Raw genomic sequence first — 21,038 nt, 5'->3', positions numbered from 1 at the left:
TGTACATAATAATGCTTTTTGGAGTAATTCTAATGCCTTTTCTCTCATAATTTGCAAGGTACACACAAAGAGGGAGAATTTCGGCAGCTGTAAATCTGGACCTGGAAAAGCTACGTCAGGCTACCTATTCGGCACAACTCCAAATAGGCTGAAACTTCACGAAGAATTTTTATGGAATATATGATGAATATTGGAGAAAATAAGTACCAGAGGAGGTCCACCGGGTGGGCACAACCCACTTGGGCGCGCTAGGGAGCCCAGGCGCTCCCTGGTGGGTTGTACTCACCCAGGCCCACCACCGGTGCCCATCTTCTCGTATATAAGTCATTTTGACCTAGAAAAATTAAGGGGGGGACTTTCGGGACGGAGCGCCGCCGTCTCGAGGCGGAACTTTGGGCAGGAGCACTTTTGCCCTCCGGCGGAGCGATTCCACCGGGGGAAATTCCCTCCCGGAGGGGGAAATCATCATCATCATCACCAACTACTATCCCATCTTAGGGAGGGTAATCTCCATCAACATCTTCAACAGCACCATCTCATCTCAAACCCTAGCTCATCTCTTGTGTTCAATCTTGTTACCGGAACTATAGATTGGTGCTTGTGGGTGACTAGTAGTGTTGATTACATCTTGTAGTTGATTACTATATGGTTTATTTGGTGGAAGATTATATGTTCAGATCCAATATGCTATTTAATACCACTCTAATCTTGAGCATGATTATCATTTGTGAGTAGTTACTTTTGTTCTTGAGGTCACGGGAGAAATCATGTTGCAAGTAATCATGTGAACTTGATATGTGTTCGATATTTTGATAGTATGTATGTTGTGATTCCCTTGGTGGTGTGATGTGAACATCGACTACATGACATTTCACCATATTTGGGTCTAAGGGAATGCATTGTGGAGTAGAAATTAGATGATGAGTTGCGAGAGTGATAGAAGCTTAAACCCCAGTTTATGCGTTATTCCGTAAGGGACCGATTGGATCCAAAAGTTTAATGTTGTGGTTAGAATTTATTCCTAATACTTCTCTCGTAGTTGCGGATGCTTGTGGGAGGGTTAACTATAAGTAGGAGGTTTGTTCAAGTAAGAACAGCACCTAAGCACCGGTCCACCCACATATCAAATTATCAAAGTAGCGAAGACAAATCGAACCAACATGGTGAAAGTGACTGAAATTCCCGTGTACCCCCAAGAATGCTTTGCTTATCATAAGAGATTGTTTTGGCCTATCCTTTTCCTCAAAAGGATTGGGCTACCTTGCTGCACTTTTGCTACTATCATCGTTACTTGCTCGTTACAAATGATCTTGCTATCAAACTACTCTGTTACTTACAATTTCGGCACTTGCAGACTTTACCTTGTTGAAAACCACTTGTCATTTCCTTTTGCTCCTCGTTGGGTTCGACATTCTTACTTATCGAAAAGAGCTACAATTGATCCCATATACTTGTGGGTCATCAACTAGTGTCGTGCTCAAGTTGTCATTAATGGCGAGATTTTCGCTCATCCCGACGTCCATGACGCCATTGGTGAACGCCGAGATTATGGCTTCGTCCGAGGCCTTCGGGATCTTATGGTGCACCTGGGTGAAGCGCTGAATGTACTTGAGGAGGGTCTCACCAGGGCGTTGCTTCAGAGCGGGAGGTTGTTGATGGTGAGGGCGCGGTCACGAGTGCCCTGGAAGTTGGCGATGAACTGCTCGCGGAGCTCATCCCACGAAGAGATTGACTCCTCAGGCAGGTTCATGAGCCAAGAGCATGCGCCATCTTGAGGGCCATGGGAAACAAGTTCGCCATGACCTTGTCATCGCAGTTCACTGCCTCGATGCTCAGGGCGTAGAGCTGGAGGAACTTCGTGGGGTCGGGGATGCTGTCGTACCATGGGGGAAGATCCGGCTTGAATTTGACCGGCCAAACCATCCGATGCAGCTCGCGAGTGAAGGCTGGCAGCCGGCGGTGCTCGCGGGCGCGCCTCGCGTGGGGAAGCGCAGTCTTGGCACCCTGGTGCTATGACTTCTTGGACGGCCCGGTCCTGACGCTGGCACTGCGGCTCGGGGGTGCATGCGCGCCGAGCGGCGCACGGTGCACAATCTTGCTGTTGGCCTCATCTCGGGTCGGCGCATGGACTCCACACTGCGGGTCACATGGCTGCACGTCATGCCGGCACTAGGTGTTGTCACCGCGAGGGGAGAAGACGGGGTCGCGCTGTGTGCCACATCACCAGCGCGAGACGGTGGAGGACGGAGCGAGTGAGAGGGCGTTGGGGCCTCGCCCGTGGCATTAACGAGCTCGGTGATACGATCAAGCCAGGCGTCGTAGCCCTCATAGGTAGGGCGGTAGCGCAGCAACTCGCATGCTGTGAGCAGCGTAGCATGCGTGTTCACCGGCCCGCGACGAGCATGGGAGGACGAGGCCGTAGCTGGGGTGAGCGAAGGCGTAGCGGTGCGGCCGTCGTGCTGCACAGAGGGGGCAGGGAGGAGTCCTGCTGCTTGTGAGCGGCAGGGTCCATGGCGGTGTTAGCCGCCGCCGAGGCGGAGTGGCAGCGGTCGCCACGTCCCGCAGACTCCATCTGGGCGACGCGAGCTGCTCGGCGCTCGGCACGAACGCGGCGAGCGTCGGCCATGGAGATGGTGGAGCAAGAACTGGAACGGAGCGGAAGAACTTCGGCACACCCCAACCTGGCGCGCCAAATGTTGGAATCGGGGCTCCGCGGACCCAAGAAAGGTTCGAACTCTCGAGTGTGCTCATAGAACTTCACTAAGCTACAACTCGCTGCCCACTACCTCATGACGATGCTCCAGCGTGCTCGGGCGAAAGGAAAGAAGAACATAGACATGGCAGTTTACCCAGGTTCTGGCCACCTTGCGGTGTAAGACCCTACTCCTTCTTTGTGTGGATTGCCTCGCGAGGGAGGATGAGTATGTGAGTACAAGGAATACGAACTACCTCGGGAGGCTCGGATGGCTCGAGGGATCCTTCAACTCGATCCCTCTCTATGGTGGTGTCTAGCCTATACTTATACCCACCTCGGTCCTCTTCCCCCGAAAACACTAGGCGGGAAGGGTTGCCACAATGACCAATTTCGAAGGGGAACAAGAGTACAACTTATCCTGACTAAAGGTGGTCTCTGTGTGCTAAAGCTTCCTGCCATGACGCGCTGGTGGGCTCGGCGATGGCCTCAGTCCTGGCGAGCCTGCTATCCTGGTCTTCTTGCACCAAAGTGGCAACCTTTGGGGATCGCTTTAGGAACCGACGTGCCGTCCATGCCCCCTTAGCACGAAATAGGAAAACCTCCTTATCTGCGCCTACTGGCGCCCTTCTGGCTCCGCTCGTCGCCACGCGCGTCACCCACGTGGAGATGCAGGGTCGCATGACTCCTCCATCTGACCCTTGGGCTGCACGCCTCCGCGAGGGGCCTCGGGAGGCAACCTCGGGAAGCCGCCTCGCGAGAGAGCCTCGCGAGGCCCTTGGAGACACCCGATGACGCGCCCCTCGTGAGGTAGAGTCCTCGCGACGGCCCGGCTCATGAAGTCTGAAGGTGGGCCAACTTGGGCCTCTTAGTAGAGCCGCGCACTGGGCCACGAGCAGTCGGGCCTGGGTACCCCTAGTCTCACGAGCCCGACACATATGATTAAAATAGACTCGAGGGCCATAGTTTTCACTAGAGGCTTCTCTCTTGAACATAGCATACGGTGGGTAAAGAAATTACTGTTGGGAAATTGATAAAAAAGCGAATAATTATGACGATATCCAAGGCAATGATCATGTATATAGGCATCACGTCTGAGACAAGTAGACCGACTCCTGCCTGCATCTACTACTATTACTCCACTCATGAACCACTATCCAACATGCATCTAGAGTATTAAGTTCGTAAAGAATGGAGCCTTAAGCAAGATGACGTGATGTAGACAAAGTAAACCCAATTAATATGAATAAACCCCATCTTTTTTATTCTTAATGGCAATGATACAAATGTGTGTCATGTCCCTTCCTGTCACTGGGATTGAGCAACGCAAGATCGAACCCATCACAAAGCACCTCTCCTATTGCAAGATAAATCAATCTAGTTGGCCAAACCAATAGATTAGAGGGAAATACAAAGCTATAACAATCATACATATAAGAGTTCAGAGAAAACTGAAATAATATTCATACATAATCTGATCATAAACCCACAATTCATCAAATCCCAACAAACACACCGCAAAAAAGGATTACATCGAATAGATCTCCAAGAACATCAAGGAGAACATTGTATTGAAGATCAGAGAGAGAGAGAAGAAGCCATCTAGCTACTAGCTATGGACCCGTAGGTCTGCAGTAAACTACTCACACATCATCGAAAGGGCAGTAAGGTTGATGTAGAGGCCCTCTGTGATCGATTCCCCCTCCGGCAGAGTACCGGAAAAGGTCTCCAGATGGGATCTCTGAAGAACAGAAACTTGCAGCGGACGAAAAAGTATTTGGGGTGGCTCTCAGATGTACGGGTAATATTTGGGAATTTATAGAGCTGGAATTAGGTTAGAAGGTGCCACAAGGGGCTAATAAGCCTGGGGGCGCCCCCCGGGGCGTGCCTGGCATGCTAGTCGCTGCCTTGTGGCACTTCAGGTCTTCTCCCGAAGCTTCTCGGGTCCCTTCTGGTCTAGAAAAAACCATCAAAAAGTTTCATAGCATTTGGACTCAGGTTGTTACTGATTTTCTGACAAGCCAAAAACAAGTAAAGAACAACAACTGGCACTGGGCACTAGGTTAATAGGTTAGTCCCAAAAAAATATAAAATTGCATAATAAACATCCAGGGATGATACTATATTAGCATGGAACAATAAAAAAATATGTTGGAGTATTAGAGTACGTGCTGGATTAGCCCCTGGGTGTTGCTCCCTCAAAGGATGAACCACCAGAAGAAGTTGCTGCTTATGTTTCTCATAGTGATGACTATGAGTCAATCTAGTGTCTCATGTTAACTTGCATGGATCATTAACTACAGAAGCGTTTTGAACGATCTACCACTCAATTTGTAATTAGGTCACTGGAAGTTCTGTACAAGAAATAGGCAAGGACCGAATGATTTGAATTAACCAAGGCCCTGATTGAGTGCAAGATGAAAGAGGGTTCCTTAATAAGTGAGAAAATAGTGAAGCTTGTTGAATATGTTGGTAGACTTGCTTCATTGGAATTTAGAATTCCACCAGCACTCAGTACAGATATTGTGCTTGCTTCACTACCCCCCATCTTACGATGGTTTACCATGAATTACAACATGAACGGGATGGAGAAAAGTGCAAACGAGTTGTTTGCTATGCTCAAAACTACGGAAGATGGGATGCCGAAGAACAAAGAAGTGTTGATGGTCAACAAGACTACCAGTTTCAAGAAGAAGGGCAAGTCCAAGAAGAAATCTACTAGTGTCGGTAAGACTGTCTCTCATAAGAAGAACAAGGGTGGAGCCACTAAGGAGACTGAATGTTTCTACTGCAAACAGAAGGGTCACTAGAAGCATAACTGCAAGAAGTACTTGGCAGATAAGAAGAACGGTTCTTCCAGTAAAGGTATAAAAGTTATACAAACTTAATGTCGTTTCATTTGTTTCTGTATGTCACAAGTATTTGATACTGATCGATTGCTCTCGTTTGCAATCTGATGCAGGGACTACTGAAAGCTCACAAGTTGAGAAGAAATAAAGACATAATGCTAGTCAAGGATGGTGATGGGATCGCTACTCAAGACTAATGGAGTCGATCTTCAAGATCTATCTTAGGATTGAATAATAGTTATTACGTTTTGGAGTTGTGTAAGACATTATGTTTTGGATTATGCGAAGGGTATTCTTATAAAGTTTAGAACAATAGTTGTTGAAGTGGTTAAAATAATGTGTTTAGATTTACCTCAACTTTTGATGGTTTATTCATAAATCTTGATTTGAAAATTTCTATAACACTAAAGCTAAACGCCTTGAGAAGACTGATGAGCTCCACTTAAATGTGGCACTGCTTGGTTATATCGGGAAATAATCTTCATATAGATGAAGTATTGAATTATCTTGAACGAGAAATCAAATAAAAGAATACATAGTGATGTATAAAATCCGATCAATAACACATGAGCGATGGATAATTATGCTTCATTAAAGATTAGGAAAATATTATTTACTTACATAAAATCTAAAATATTTGAATAGTTCAAAGGAATTTCAGAATATATTATTTGAAGAGTTCAAATATTTTATAATGAAGATAAGGATCATTATGACAAAAGATAAAGTGATTCTTCAATATTGAAGAAAATTATCCGAGTCATAAGTTTAGCAAAACACTCGAATGATTGTGGTATTATTACCGATCTACTTATATAAAATTTAGGGGGTATAGTTGAAATAGCAAGATGTACACTAAATAGAGCACCGCATATTAATCTGGCTAATAGAAACCATATGAGTTATGGAATTTACAAAGTAGATAAATGTTGAATTGTAAGGTATCTCAAAAAAATTATTTGGATTCCTTCCATTGAAATGTTCAAAAGGCAAAGTGTTTGTCACAGATGAACACTTTTTCAAGAAAGGGTTTTCTTGTCAAAGAAATAAGTGGGAGGACATTACAGCCTGGAAAGGATTATTGGATCTCTAACAATAATAAGCAGGATTACCAAACCAGAAGTTGTTCCAATTTGTCTGAAAAATAAACCGTAAGTTACTACATTGGATGTAGAAACTCTAACATGATTATGCAAATCAGGAATATCGTTGAATTTTCTGAAATTTCACGATGAGATATTCATCTTAGAAGAAGATGAACTAGCACACTATAGGGAAGCGATGGCGGTGCCCAGCTCAAAGGAATGGCTCATAGCCATGCACACCAGAATGAAAACATATACAATTAAGTTTGGAACTTAGTTGTTACTTTTCATACATAATAAAAAAGTTTAGAACTTGGTTGATACTTCAAAGAGTATGAAGTAAATAGAATGGATATCAAAAAAGTTTCTTAAATAGGAAAATAATGTATGAATGATACAACCAAAAAAGTTTTAAAATCCTTGGGATACCAGATAAATGTGCTCCTTGGGACACTTCAAAAGATTTTTTGGAGATTATAACAAGTGAGTTGGCATTGAGATCTTGATCTTGTCAAAATGATAAAAGTACTTAGTGTATATAAAAATCATTGGGAGCTATATAGTATTTCTGATCTCATATGTATATGAAATATTGTGGAATGGAAATAAAACTTCAGAGCACAAACAAAATGGTTTTGAAACATGGTTTCCATCAAATTGTAAGGCAGAATATTGGGCATAAAAGAATATGTAAAGATAGATCCAAAATGCATGATTGAGCTAAAATAAGTTTATATATTTTGACAAAGGTTTAAACAGAGAAAATGTTTTCTATCAATGTCATATAACTCAATGCTTATCATAATCAATTGATAAGCATGGATATATGAATGAATTCATCTTGATAGTTATGATATATAAAAGGGCCAAATAGTTTTACTAAATGTTAGTAACAGATATCAAGGATCTCAAAGAATAAATGTATTATTTTGAGAGTATGAAGTTAAAGTTCATTATTGATATAATTGGGCTATGATAATTACATAGAATTATTTTATGAACAATATTGTTGATTCTATAACGATAGAAATATATGTTTTGAAAACATTAGATGTTTCAATATTGTCTGGATCAAGAAATGTCTTGATATAATTGGATGTTACAGAAGTTGTAAGAAACCCATAAACATTATATTATGAATATGGCTAATCAAGAAGAGGCTTGATATAAATGGGTGGATCCAGAGTATGATGTGAATATAATCAAGAAAAGTCTTGATATAATCGGTATGATTCAAAGTGCAATGAATTCAATAATATTTTATTTTGAATAAAATGTTAAAGCTCAAAGCAAGATGGATTGAGATCCTTAAAATCATACAATACTAACACAAATATTACAGTGTTTTGAATATGTTAAACCTAATGACAAAGGCTCTACCACAAGCAAAGCATGAGCAACACCAGATAAGACATAGGTGTTTCAGGACTATGCAGCTAGATTATTGACTCTAGTGCAAGTGGGAGACTGTTTGATATATGCCCTAGAGGCAATAATATTGTGTCATTATATTTCATTATTCATAATTAAGAGTTTATATTTCATGCTATAACTGCTATGATCATGGAATATGCCATTCAGTGGAAAACTCATATGCACGTGTGAAATGATAAATGGTTAAACAATAGGTTCCCGGTCTCACCTCTAAGGCTGGGTCAAGTGTTGTTGGTGGTCACATTTTCTGGATCTTAGGAACAACATTGAGGGTATGATGTTGGAAGAACGATCATATTGAATCGACCCAATACTTGTCTGTTATACTTTGTGATTATATCATCTGAAATCATCTATTATAACACAAAGTGTTAGCATGTTTTTAGTTACTCAAACCATGAGAGTGTCTCGGTCACTTCCTACCAGACGGTGGGCTTTGGGGTTGCTCAAACGTCATCTGTGACAAGGTGATCATAACGATAACTTTTAGGTTCACCAAAAAGTTTGACAAGTGACCGGATAGCTCGAGAGTGGGATTTGCTCCTCCGACGATGGGGATATATTCTTAGGGCCCTCTCGGTGTGAAGGCATCCATCATTGTCTGCCCAGACACAGGTGACTACGTCACAAGGATGCCGAAACACGTTAACGAGAAAGAAGAATAAAACCGGTAACATGAGCAATGGTATAGTGAGCATGGTGATGATTCAGGAGGATACCGACGCACACCGAGTTTTGTAAAGTATCGTGAAGCAAAGGGAACATCACATGATAACCAAAGGTTCACTCGAATACCATTCGTGTAATCGCAGGGACCGATATGGGTGTCCATGGTTCCGCTATCGGTCATTAAACGAAGAGGTTTTGTTCATGTCTATGATTTACCGAACCTACTAGGTCACAAGCTTAAGGTAATCATGATCTGATGAGTGTTAGTGGTATGGGAGTAATGAGAATATATTTGTGTAATTGTTTCACTAATACCCAGAATAGTTCCGAGAGGTTCCGGAAGCGTTTGGGGTCACCAATAGGGTTTCGGTGAATATTGAGTATTACCTGGTATTACCGATTAATTATATGTAGGTGGAAAATGTTTCCGGGGATGTTAAATTATATATAATGATTTGAAAATGTTTAGAATGAATATATATTTAATTTAATATCAATTGGCCTAATAAGGCCAGGAGGTGGAGAAGGAATTGGGCCACAAGGGCCCAATAGGGAGGCGCCCCCCTTTCCCACTATGGGAGGCCTAATCCTACTAGGGGTGGGAGTCCAACTCCCCCCCTAGGCCGCGCACCGAGGGGGACTCCTTCCCCCTTGGTGGCCGCCCCCTCCTCTCCCCTAAACCTATATATACTAGAGGATTTCCACCCTATGTTACACAAGTTTTGGAGCCTCCTCTAGGGTTGATCTAGTTCTAATTCTAGTTGGTCTCAGTTGACTAATTAGAGCTAGTCATATCCACCTCTAATCCTCATAATTAGAATCCCCGTGTGGTTCTAATTTCCTCCCTCTAATTCTCCGACGACGATTAGCTTTGGACGGCGAAGTGCTGCCAGATCGTGAAGACCGTACGCTTGCAACCAAGTAGAGAGACTATGCTTTTAGTCTTCCGTTCGAGGGATCATTAGAGGGAGGTTCACGAGATTGCCATCAACGTTCGAGGGTCTCCAAGTACGATCTACACCGACTCATCTACTTCCGCTACACTCTGGAGTCAGTAATGATCATTGATCTAAACCTGATATGCATCTTCATATTGTTCCTGGGTGCTCGTAGGGCGTTTTTTTGTTTTCTACTACACTCCCCAACACTTTTCCTTTGCGGTTAACCACACTCGGACCCTTCCCTCTTCGTGTGTTCTCCTTCCCCCGAATCTAGGGCTAACAGGAGATACGACACTTGCCTGCCATAACCATGAGTCGGAGTGACAAGAGCACTTTAGCCCCCTACATGGCGTGCAAGATGCCGGAGTGTGTACTCAGGACACAAGGGACCGGGATACCATGTATTTGTGAGTTCGGCCAAGGGCTAAACGCCTTGTTAATCCATGGGCAGAGGCAAACCAGGACACATGGGGATTTTATACAAGTTCAGGCCACCATCTTAGCGTAAAACCCTACGCCATGTTGGTATTGATATAAACTGGGGGATACAAGTGCTTTTGTGTTACAAATGTGGTGGTCGGGCTAAGACCAGTGGTGGTCGGGGTACTAGTTAGAGTGCTTGAACACTCCTAAATATGCTCTTCCTCCTCTCTGCCTATCTTATCCTTGCCTTGTAGTTGCTGGTGGTGTGGTGGTAGCCAAGTGTTGTCCCCTTGTTCGACCATGGCCCTCCCCTTATATAGGTCTGGGGGATACCACATTTGGTCTACAAAATACATGTGAAAGTATACGAATAATGGTCGGCGAGGCGTACCACTTACCTCTGTGACATTGCAGTAGGTGAGCTGACACTGTTGCATGTGAGGTGCTCGAGTTTTTCCATCGACGTGACGCGCCGCACTGCCCTTCTCCCGCTTTACACCGCACCAACGTCCGGTCTTGTCATTCGTCCCTCCTGGTTGTTGTGATGATGACCCTACCCGTAGCCCTGCACCGGGCTAGGGGGGTAGGCCGACCGAGTATTTAATGCGTGGTTGATGGAGTACTCTACAAGGTCGTCCTCTCCGGTCGACGTGTGCCCCGTCTGCTCGGCGCCTCAACCCTCGAGTGTGTCATGGCTGGCATCATGAGTCTCTCCGGGGACCTTTTGTGACATATTTCACAGCGTGCGACCCGTTGCTCTGTAGTTCCTACACAAGTATTTTTACCAAGATACATTTTTGACCATAGTTATACTTTCCCAATGCTAGATATTTCCAAGGAGGCGCCGATGTATGGTTTTTGTGTATACCCTGATATCTAGTGTTCCGTCAACCTGCTGCAGCATGCGCCAGGGCAGACATCGTTCCGCCGCATGACTACACGGTGACCAACATGCATCCCTTGTTGAGAATCGTGACAGTTCGCTGGCTGTCGCCGCAGAAACCTCGTCAGGGATCGCCGAAGATTCGGCTGGGAGGGGTTGGATACGTGGGGGAATGCAAGGTGTTCTGTGGAGGGTGAGGAGAAAAGGGACAAGCCATTGGCTCCGATATGCACCGCAATGAACAATCCAATTGCGGTGACATGGCTGGTAGCATGCGCCAAGATCCCTGCAACAGAATCAAACAGCTACAACAACGTTCACTAGGTAAGAGCAACTCTAGCAGACCCCGCATCCCGCCGCCGCAAAACGCGTTTGCAGTCGCGCAAAACCGCTTTTGCGGGCCGGCTTGGACGGCCACAGATGCAGACCCCTCAAACGGACCCGTAAAAAAGCATATGCGCGGAATATGCTTTTTTACTGGTCGGCTTTGCGGGGTCTGCTCTTTGCGCCGCTGCATCCCGCATCTTATCGGCCTGCAAATATCAAATCCAACATAAAGACAACAATCGAAAGCAAAACTTAATTATTCAAATCAAACATAATACAATAATCATCCACATTACAAATAATTATTCAAATCAGCATATCAAACTTAAATAATGCAATACAAAACTTGTCATGAATACAATTACAAATGAATACAAAAAAAGTCACTGTCCAACCCTTTGCCAATGGTGATCAATGAGATTCTCCTGAATTTAAAAGTGGGTGTTTGCATTTTCAATCTCCTTGTATGTTTGAAGGAAAGCTCTAATGCGGTTAGGGTCTCTAACTGGTTTGACATGACTACCCACATTGTCATAGAAGAATTCCAAGTTCATTCCTCTGTCATCTTCAAGAATCATATTGTGCAGGATAACACAACATGCCATAATATTTTTCAAGGTTTTCTTTTCCCAAAAACGATCAGGACCATGGACAATGGCAAACCTAGATTGCAAAACACCGAATGCTCTTTCAATGTCTTTTCGGGCTGCCTCTTGCACCCTTGCAAATTCACATTGCTTTTTAGTTTTGGGTTCTTTGGTGCTTTTGACAAATGTGCACCAAGGAGGGTATATACCATTAGCAAGATAGTACCCCTTTGTGTATTCATGCCCATTGATAGTGTAGTTGCAAGCAGGAGCATCACCACTAGCAAGCCTAGCAAACAAATGAGACCGTTGCAACACATTGGTATCATTGAGAGTGCCCGACATACCAAAAAAGCAATGCCAAATCCATAAATCATCGGATGCTACGGCCTCAAGCACAATTATTGCATCACGAGACTTGCCACAATACATTCCTTGCCATGCCTTGGGGCAATTTTTCCAAGTCCAATGCATACAATCAATGCTACCTAGCATGCCAGGCCAACCTCCCCTCTCATTAGTTGCCATCAATTTCTTTGTGTCATTTTCGTTGGGTACCCGAAGATACTCAGGACCAAAGACACGGATGATCACCTTTGCAAATCTACGCACAGACTCAATTGTAGTATCTTCACCAATGCGAAGGTACTCATCGGCATAGTCAGCCGGAATACCATATGCAATCACTCGCATTGCCGCGGAGATTTTTTGATATGCACTAAATCCCTTTAAGCCCGCAACATTTCTTCTTTGAGTAAAATACCGGCAATTTGCCTCGCAAGCTTGAACAATTTTGACACTCGACGCATTCGGTACCTTCTCCGGAAGAGGTGCGGTGGATACGTTGGATTCTCCGTGAAGTAGTCTTGCATCAACATCTCGTTCCTAAGATGACAATTCCGGGGAATGCAAAGACGCCCGACGGTCGATCCTCGCCTCCTCTTCCGGTTCTCGTCTTCGTGCTCCTTCACGGCAGGTGCCATGACCAAACTAAACCTAGATTGCAAAAATCACAACAAAACGCACTAACCAGTGGCGGACGCGGCGGGTGATCCCGGGCGGCGATTAGGAGGTGGGCACGACGGTGGTCGATCCCCGGCTGCGGCAGCGACGAGGGCGTCTCTTCTCGCCGGATCCGGGGGGCGGTGCAGCGTCTCGGGGCGGGAGGGTGTGGGCGGCCCCGTGGACCGATTCCGCCCGTAGATTTGGCCGGAAATCGCCGGCGGCGGGCGGGCAGAAGCAAGGGCGGTCGGTGGCGGAAGGAGGAGGGAAAGCGCGCGGGCTGAAATGTCCGTCCCGCCAACTGCTTCTATGTGACGCAGGGCACCGCAGCCGCGAGGGGGAAACCCGCGTATTCCCGGGTTGGGGTTGGGATTTTGCCGCGTCCCTCAAAAAATTTTGCGGATCGGGACGGGATGCGGGTTCTGATCGGGCAGGTTTTTCCGCCCCTACCCGCATTTTGACGGTTATTTTGTGGGTCGGGGACGGATGCGGGGTCTGCTAGAGTTGCTCTAAGTCTTAAAATTGGACGAATGCGAGATAAGATTTTTCAAAAAAAAAAAGAAAGAAAGAAAGAAACTTTTCACGTGATCCTACCCCACCAACTGGGCCCCATCACTCACCGTCGCCCCAATCACCTCTCCACACGTGAGATCGCCTCATCCTCCGTGCCAACCATGTGGCTCCCCTCCCACCACCGCTCTCCTCTGGCCCTTCCCGCGCCTTGCTCCCTCCTCCACACCACTCCCTCCTCCGCCGCCTCCCCTCGCTTCCACCCCCTCGACCCCCACAGCCAAACCCTAGCTCTCCGCCCCGCCATGTCCGTCGCGACCGCGGCCGCCTCCCTCGTCGCCTCCTCTTCGCTCTCCGTTCCCGACCACCTCCGCCTCCGCCGCCCCCCGCCACCGCTCCGCTTCCGCCGCCGATCAAAGGACCGCCTCGTTCTTGCTGTTCTCGAGGAGAAATCCTCCTCTGCGTTTACTGAGGAGGAAGCCAGGAAGTTCGGGCTCAACGGGAGCGCGAGCAGGCTCGGGTACGACGATGCCGCGGTGGAGGCGTACCTCGGGTCCAACGGCAACGGAAACAGCAACAGCAACAGGAGTGCGAGTGGGAGTGGGAACGGCGCGAGCGTGAAGCCCGTGCCATCCGGGTCTGGCACTTCTGTGGTATCCGGCCGTGGGCCGGGTGAGGATGAGAGGAGGAGGAAGGAGAGAGTGGAGGAGATAGGCAGGGAGGACGCATGGTTTAAGCGAAGCGACGGAGAGGCCATGCCCAAGGTGAATATTTGTTTGCTCGGCGTTTTCTATTCCTAAGTATGCGTCTGTCAGTGTGTGCGATCAGTGCGTTGTGCCATTTTTGTTTTCCGAGACGGATGTGCGATATCTCCTGTAGTAAGCAGGACTGCCATGTTGTTTTGACTAAAGACTTCAGTGACACGTCAGTGTAAATGTGTAATGCAAGGAGTAGGTCATTCATATTTTGTTCTAGCTGGAATGAAGTTATATTCAGGGAAGGCCGGGTAATAGCATCGTCAGAAAGGAGTAATAGAATATGCACCGTGGTGGAGAGAAGTAAACAAGCTTGTCAGTTGTTTGTTCTGTCAGCCCTGTAGTGCTTTCAGCTTGTGCGGATGGAAGCATGACTTACCGTCATGCACATTTTGACTCCATGATTTGTGTTAATATTGTTGTTCATCTGGGATCAGCTGAAATGTTTATCTCATGCCATTATTAATGCTTCCTCATTCTGGGTTGAAAAATCTAAATCTTGCAGGTGTCTGTTGTTCCTGGTGGTCGTTGGAATCGGTTTAAAACCTATTCAACGATTCAAAGAACCTTGGAGATATGGGGCTCTGTCTTCGCATTTATATTCAAGGTTTGGCTCAACAACCAGAAGTTCACTTATCGAGGTTAGAACTTAATCACGCAAACAGAAACGACACGGTACTATATTAAAGGTTTTATACCACAAAGCTTAGGTACCTGGACTTCTATCTTTTCGTACTCCACTACATGTCAGTCAGTTTCTTGCAAGTCTTTGGGTCATATTCCATAAAATAACAAATGATTGTTTTATGTGTCATATTTTTTTTGCACATTTAGGCTTTACTTGTCAACCACGTGCAGCCTCAGATGTTTATTTGTGTTAGTATATTCGTTACCAAGATACTTGAGAGGCAGATTTGGACTTATTTTTCTACTTGTGAAAATAATAGGCAATTCCATGGCTTTTGAGATGAAGTGTAATCCAACTACTTTAGCTTACATGTCATAAAAGGTGCCTTACTGTTTGAACATATAACAAGAAGTACTATATGATAACATGGAGAAAGGACGCCGGCTTAAAATCCTTCATCTTATAAACAGGGTGTATTGCATTTTAAACAATTCACTGACTTGCTGGATGCTGTTCGTTTGTGCCCTAAAGTTCCCTACATATTCTTAGTAAAATTGTCTGCATAAGGCATCCCTTCATGCCGATGAATTACCTGCAGGGGGGATGACGGAAGAGAAAAGGGTAATGAGGAGGAAAGTTCTTGCCAAGTGGCTCAAGGAGAGTATTTTGAGATTAGGCCCCACATTTATTAAAATAGGACAGCAATTCTCCACCAGGGTGGATATTCTTCCAAAAGAATATGTGGATCAATTATCTGAATTGCAGGTTTGCATGCACACTTCTATACTTCCGCATCTGGACACATCCAAAGCATCTGCGGTGAATATTGGATTATTGTTTATTAGCAAATCTGCATCTGTAATAGATTGCTATAGGGAACGTGTACTTAACCTATTAGAAAAACATAAGGGCTTGTTTCATTACTCGTAGCGAAAAGTCTGTGAATCTTAAAATAAGTATTCAGTACTCCCGCAAAAAAAAAGTATTCAGTAATGACCATGGGTAAAATCTGTACTAAGTGTCTTGACATAGATTAACTTCAAAAGATTATCTCTTGGATTTTAAATTGGGGGTCTATCAGAATCTCATAATACCTGCTATGAACCACCCTATCTGCATATGAAACATCGTTTGTTTTTTGGTGGTTTGATAAAACACAAGTATTTAAGGCCTATTAGAACACTTCCACCATCAGCTAACTGCTCTCAGTCGTTGAAATCTTACCGTCTCTTGTTTCTGTTAGCGCCGGCTAATCACGATCTCCTCCAGTAGCTTACGAGCTTCAGCTATATGCGCTTGATTGTTGCTGACCCAAATTCCCCAAAGTCCTCCAGTTGCAAATTTATGCATAAATATGTATCCAATTTAGTTAAATTGGTCAACAGATCAGCGTAGTAAAATAGTCGTTCTTGTCAGTTAAAAACTTCTCGCATTTCCTAGATTTTTGGTAACTAGCAGTGCTATATCTTTACTTTATACTAATGTTATCATGGACCCTCTTTTGCAGGATCAGGTCCCTCCATTCCCTTCAGAGACAGCTGTGTCAACTATTGAAGAAGAGCTGGGAGCATCTGTAAATGAGATATTTGAACGATTTGACGTTGAACCATTAGCTGCTGCTAGCCTCGGTAATAAGCTCGTAGACTAGATATGTAATCTTGAAATTTGACTAGAACAAAAGCATTTTATTTTCTTGTGTCAACTTGACACTGTAACAATACATCCCTTTTTGGCAGGCCAGGTTCATCGGGCAAGCCTAAATGGCCAAGAAGTTGTACTCAAGGTGCAAAGGCCTGGTCTGAAAGAGCTGTTTGATATTGATCTGAAGAATTTAAGGGCAAGTCTCTTAAAAGTGTACTTTTTCCCTAACAGATTGTGCCTCTCTATTATTTTTCTTTCTTTTCAAACCATCAGCTGATAGCCTCAACTGATGATGTTCTAGGTAATAGCAGAATACCTTCAGAAAGTGGATCCCAAGTCAGATGGTGCCAAGAGAGACTGGGTTGCTATTTATGATGAATGTGCAAATGTATTATATCAGGTGCGGCTGTCTTATGCTCACAACCTACGGTCTGTTACTATCTCACGCTTGTCAGATTTCAGGTTTTTGAAATAACACCTATTATATAACAGACTATCGGAAGCAAACGTATCCATTTTTTATGCATCTTTCCTCAGTGAGAGTAAATTGAGATAATTTGATGCGTAGGTAGAGTTCTCTAGGCATCATAAAACAGCGTTTTGGTGTCAATACTTCCATAATAGTGCGAGGATTGGGCTTGAGAGGCTTACATCTTGATGTTGACTTTGTTCTGTATTATTAGTCCATTTCATGATGCTCTTTCTTGCTTTGAGTTCTTTGTATCAAACTATCAATATATTTTCCTTAGATTGTATTAGATAAATTCTTTCAAATCAGCCATTTGATTTTCGGTGTTTCTTGTATATTTACATGAAAGCAAATTACATAATCATCTTATGGTTGTTTTTTAGGAAATAGACTATACCAAAGAAGCATTTAATGCTGAAAAGTTTGCTGAAAACTTCAAAAATATGGATTATGTGAAGGTTCCAGAAATTTACTGGGAGTATACTACACCTCAGGTTCCTTCCATGCAGAAATTTGTGAATAGACTCTCAAGCAACATAGAACAGAAGATAAGACTTAAGTTTATTTTGTATGCTTTGTAGGTTCTAACAATGGAGTATGTCCCAGGAATCAAAATAAATAGGATACAGCAGATAGATAAGTTAGGGCTTGATCGGAAAAGGTATCCTCTGAAGTCTGAATACTACTCGGCCATGACTTTTTTTGCAGTACCTACTAACATTGGTATCTTTTGTTGCCAACCGTAATCTTTTTCAGGTTAGGCCGGTATGCTGTTGAGTCCTACCTTGAGCAGATTTTATCGCATGGATTTTTCCACGCCGACCCGGTTAGTTGCACTATACATAAGCGAAATATGCTGTAGTTGTTTCAATTGGACTTCGGTGTCCAGGCAGGGAAGCTGCTTCCCTTTTGCAGTTTGAGAATTAAAGAATGTTCTACAAATTCTGATAAATTCATGGATACAGTACATATAAAGTAAAGCAGTGTCTGGGCTAATGGATGTCTTGTTCATTACTTCTCATTATATTCTCTTGTCCTCTTGATTACATGGATGAATTCGGGTATAACCTTTGCAGGTTCATTTTACTCTATATCTACTATATTAGTGTTTTATTTCCAGTGTTTTGGCAATGTCTTCTGCGCTCAAATAAAAAAAATGCAGTCAACCTTCTATTATTGCACTATAATGTTTTTTTGTGGGGGCGCTATAATGCATTCAAATGAATCACAAAAATTATTATGCACTAAGAGAAACTAGGTGTAGTTATGTGGTCATGCTCTGCCAGAGTCCCATCAGCAAAGCATATGTGCATTCCAAATCATCAAACGATCTCCAACCTTGGCAATTTTATTGGGTGCAGCTCTATTTATGTTAGCTATAGCCATAATGTCAAATATTATCATCTCTTAGATTATAAATTCCATGATATCAAATCATATGTACTCTATTTTGCTCCTTTTAAGTATCTCGATTAAATGCAGTAGCCGTGCACTGGTTAAATTGATTCCGTTTACAGCATCCAGGGAACATTGCTGTTGATGATGCCAATGGTGGGAGGCTTATCTTCTATGACTTTGGGATGATGGGAAGGTTGCTTATGATCATTTTGTTTCCTCCAAAGTCCATTTATGTAATCAATCTAATCTTCATTCTTTTTACTTGCAGTATTAGCCCAAATATCCGCGAAGGACTGCTTGAAGTATTTTATGGAGTTTATGAAAAAGATCCTGATAAAGTAAGTTTTTCTTGGTAGTTTACCTGCAGACAATAATGTAGACCCTATGAAGTTTGACAGAACATCATGTGTATCCATGCAGGTGCTTCAAGCAATGGTTCAAATGGGTGTCCTTGTTCCTACTGGAGATATGACAGCCGTCAGAAGAACAGCTCAATTTTTCCTGGATAGGTAATCTACTAGTCCTTTATCCCGGAAGGATGCTCCTTTGTACTTAGTTACAAAGTTTCCTAAATGAGATCAACAACGCCGCTTAGCCTCACCGAGTTCTGTTTATCTATTGTATAGCTTTGAAGAGCGTCTAGCTGCACAAAGGAAAGAGAGAGAGATGGCAACCGTGGAACCTGGATTTAAAAAACAATTATCTAAGGAGGAAAAGTTTGAAAAGAAGAAGCAGAGACTTGCAGCTATCGGTAATGGTTCATGATTCCTGCAATCTATCAGGGAACATGATAGAAAGAAACATGCCATGCATGTCATTCTACTGGTTTTGCTTTTCTGTTTTAACTTGCATCAAAATTTTACAGGAGAGGATCTTTTGGCAATTGCTGCTGATCAACCATTTCGGTTCCCTGCCACCTTTACATTTGTGGTCAGAGCATTCTCAGGTCTGACAGCTTTGCATGTAGAGAACCATGGCTGTAACATGATGCCATAGCTTCATGGCTCCTTATGCTTTGTCCATTCATGGCTCCTTATGCTTTCTCCATTCTTTCAGTACTGGATGGTATTGGGAAAGGTTTAGATCCTAGATTTGATATTACAGAGATTGCTAAGCCGTGAGTATTCTCTACATTAGTAGCATTCCATGTTCTTAATTGACAAAATCTTGACATGGCCTTCTCTGAATCTGATTTGATGCATCTATTTAAATTACTAGTTATGCCATGGAGTTGCTCAGATTTAATGAAGCTGGTGTTGAAGTACTTGTTAAGGCAAGTTAACCTTTGGTCCATAATTCTAACCTACATGGTAACGCCTGAGTATGTTTACCATGGAGTGATTGTTTCATGTGCATTTCGTTATACCTCAGGATGCAAGGAAGCGATGGGACAGGCAATCTCGTGCATTCTACAATGTGTTCCGTCAACCTGACAGAGTTGAAAAACTTGCACAGATCATTGAGCGTTTGGTATCTACAATGTTCTTTGGCCTATTTTCCGTGGTTTGCTGGTGCCATTCAACAATGAACTCAATGGTCTATTTTTTGTTGTTTTATAACAGGAGCAAGGTGATCTCAAGCTTCGTGTCAGAGCATTAGAATCAGAAAGATCGTTTCAAAGAGTTGCCGCTGTACAGAAAACAATTGGATATGTGAGTTTTATAAATTAATTAAGCTTTATATTGTGTTATGTTATCATTGCTATGGGAATTTAGGGCTGTCCAAGATAAAACTGATAGTGGGTGGGTGCCAGTTTTTCAACTCTTAGGATGCTATGCACTGTGTGTGATTAGGGTGTTAAAAAATGGTCTCACGGTGGGAACCGCTCAATTCATTTATTTGAACTGGAACTTGTGTCCTTGATCATGGCTAATGAAAAAGCTGTACTTTCATCTGACTGTCGGTTTTGGTTGGGTTTGTTTGAACCCGGCCATGAACACCCCTATATGTGATCATGATGTCGTGCTCTGTTTTTATTTTCTTTTGAGTGCTAATACCATCCTCTGTTGTGAAACGCTGCTGTGTGTCACCCAGGGAGTGGCTGCCGGGAGTTTGGTAAACCTCGCTACCATTCTGCACCTCAATTCGATCCGGGTAAGTTTCCCAAAGAAACTGCATTCATCTTTCAGAAAATTACCAGCACAAAACTAAATTCAAACACACTTCCATTTATCCATTGTAGATGCCAGCAACCATCGGATACTGTCTTTGTGCGTTCTTTGGGCTACAAATCCTGCTTGGCGTTCTCAAGGTGAAGAAGCTGGACCAACAAGAGAGATTGATAACCGGCACTGCCTGAGTTCACCAATCGACCAGTGAGAGCTGATCCAAAAGATTTCAGTGTAATACGTTGCGGTTATCATCCGCTTTTTCTTTTCCTTTTGCCTGTGTGCAGTTTTACCTCAGAGGTGGTGTAGCATAGCCATCGGCGTACGAGTATGAAATCTTTGTACATGCGGTGTAATAGATGAAGAGATGTACATACTGTACAATTGCAGAGTAAATATAAGCAGTATAGCACAGCTTGTGCAACCTGTTTCACTTTCTGTCGCATACATCAATTCATAGACGGTTGGTGTGTGCCTGTGTCGACCCGATTTGCGTTCACACGGACGCGCGCGTATCTGCTCGGTGTCAGCCTCAGGCCCGTGTGTTGGTTGCCCAACCACCTCTGCTGGTCTTGATAAATGTTATGCACGTGTTCGGGCCCGCATGCCAGCTGAGTGAAGGGCTGTGGAGTCCACG

The 21,038-nt window shown here is 43.9% G+C and overlaps 1 protein-coding gene across 2 annotated transcripts; it reads left to right on the top strand.

Annotated features, from left to right (window-relative positions):
- Positions 1-13,551: 13,551 nt before the first annotated feature.
- LOC125513323 (protein ACTIVITY OF BC1 COMPLEX KINASE 8, chloroplastic) lies at positions 13,552-20,834 on the top strand. 2 transcript variants are annotated; one of them, XM_048678410.1, is made up of 20 exons: positions 13,552-14,166; positions 14,663-14,798; positions 15,384-15,550; positions 16,293-16,413; positions 16,522-16,622; positions 16,728-16,826; positions 17,279-17,389; positions 17,477-17,556; positions 17,652-17,721; positions 18,413-18,486; positions 18,562-18,631; positions 18,714-18,802; positions 18,920-19,044; positions 19,159-19,239; positions 19,350-19,410; positions 19,512-19,566; positions 19,665-19,763; positions 19,856-19,945; positions 20,328-20,387; positions 20,476-20,834. In XM_048678410.1, exons 1-20 carry the CDS (start codon positions 13,567-13,569, stop codon positions 20,590-20,592), a joined length of 2,406 nt encoding a protein of 801 aa, XP_048534367.1. In that variant the 5' UTR covers positions 13,552-13,566; the 3' UTR covers positions 20,593-20,834. The 2 variants fall into 2 exon arrangements, with proteins under 2 accessions (XP_048534367.1, XP_048534366.1); XM_048678409.1 differs by having other exon boundaries at positions 18,413-18,631.
- The last annotated feature ends 204 nt before the right edge of the window (positions 20,835-21,038 follow it).

This window comes from Triticum urartu, chromosome 6 (genome assembly GCF_003073215.2).
Source record: "Triticum urartu cultivar G1812 chromosome 6, Tu2.1, whole genome shotgun sequence".
Classification (NCBI taxonomy): domain Eukaryota; kingdom Viridiplantae; phylum Streptophyta; class Magnoliopsida; order Poales; family Poaceae; genus Triticum; species Triticum urartu.
The sequence above is the reverse complement of the archived record's forward strand: the minus strand, read 5'-3'. Positions and strand labels throughout refer to the sequence as shown.

What these genes read in the sequence shown, in the direction of transcription:
- LOC125513323 (XM_048678409.1), top strand. Translation starts at nt 13,567, where the DNA reads ATGTGGCTCCCCTCCCACCACCGCTCTCCTCTGGCCCTTCCCGCGCCT. An exon ending in TTAGGGCTTGATCGGAAAAG is followed by an intron (nt 17,557 to 17,651) that starts GTATCCTCTGAA and finishes AATCTTTTTCAG; the next exon opens with GTTAGGCCGGTATGCTGTTG. An exon ending in GTGTTGAAGTACTTGTTAAG is followed by an intron (nt 19,567 to 19,664) that starts GCAAGTTAACCT and finishes GTTATACCTCAG; the next exon opens with GATGCAAGGAAGCGATGGGA.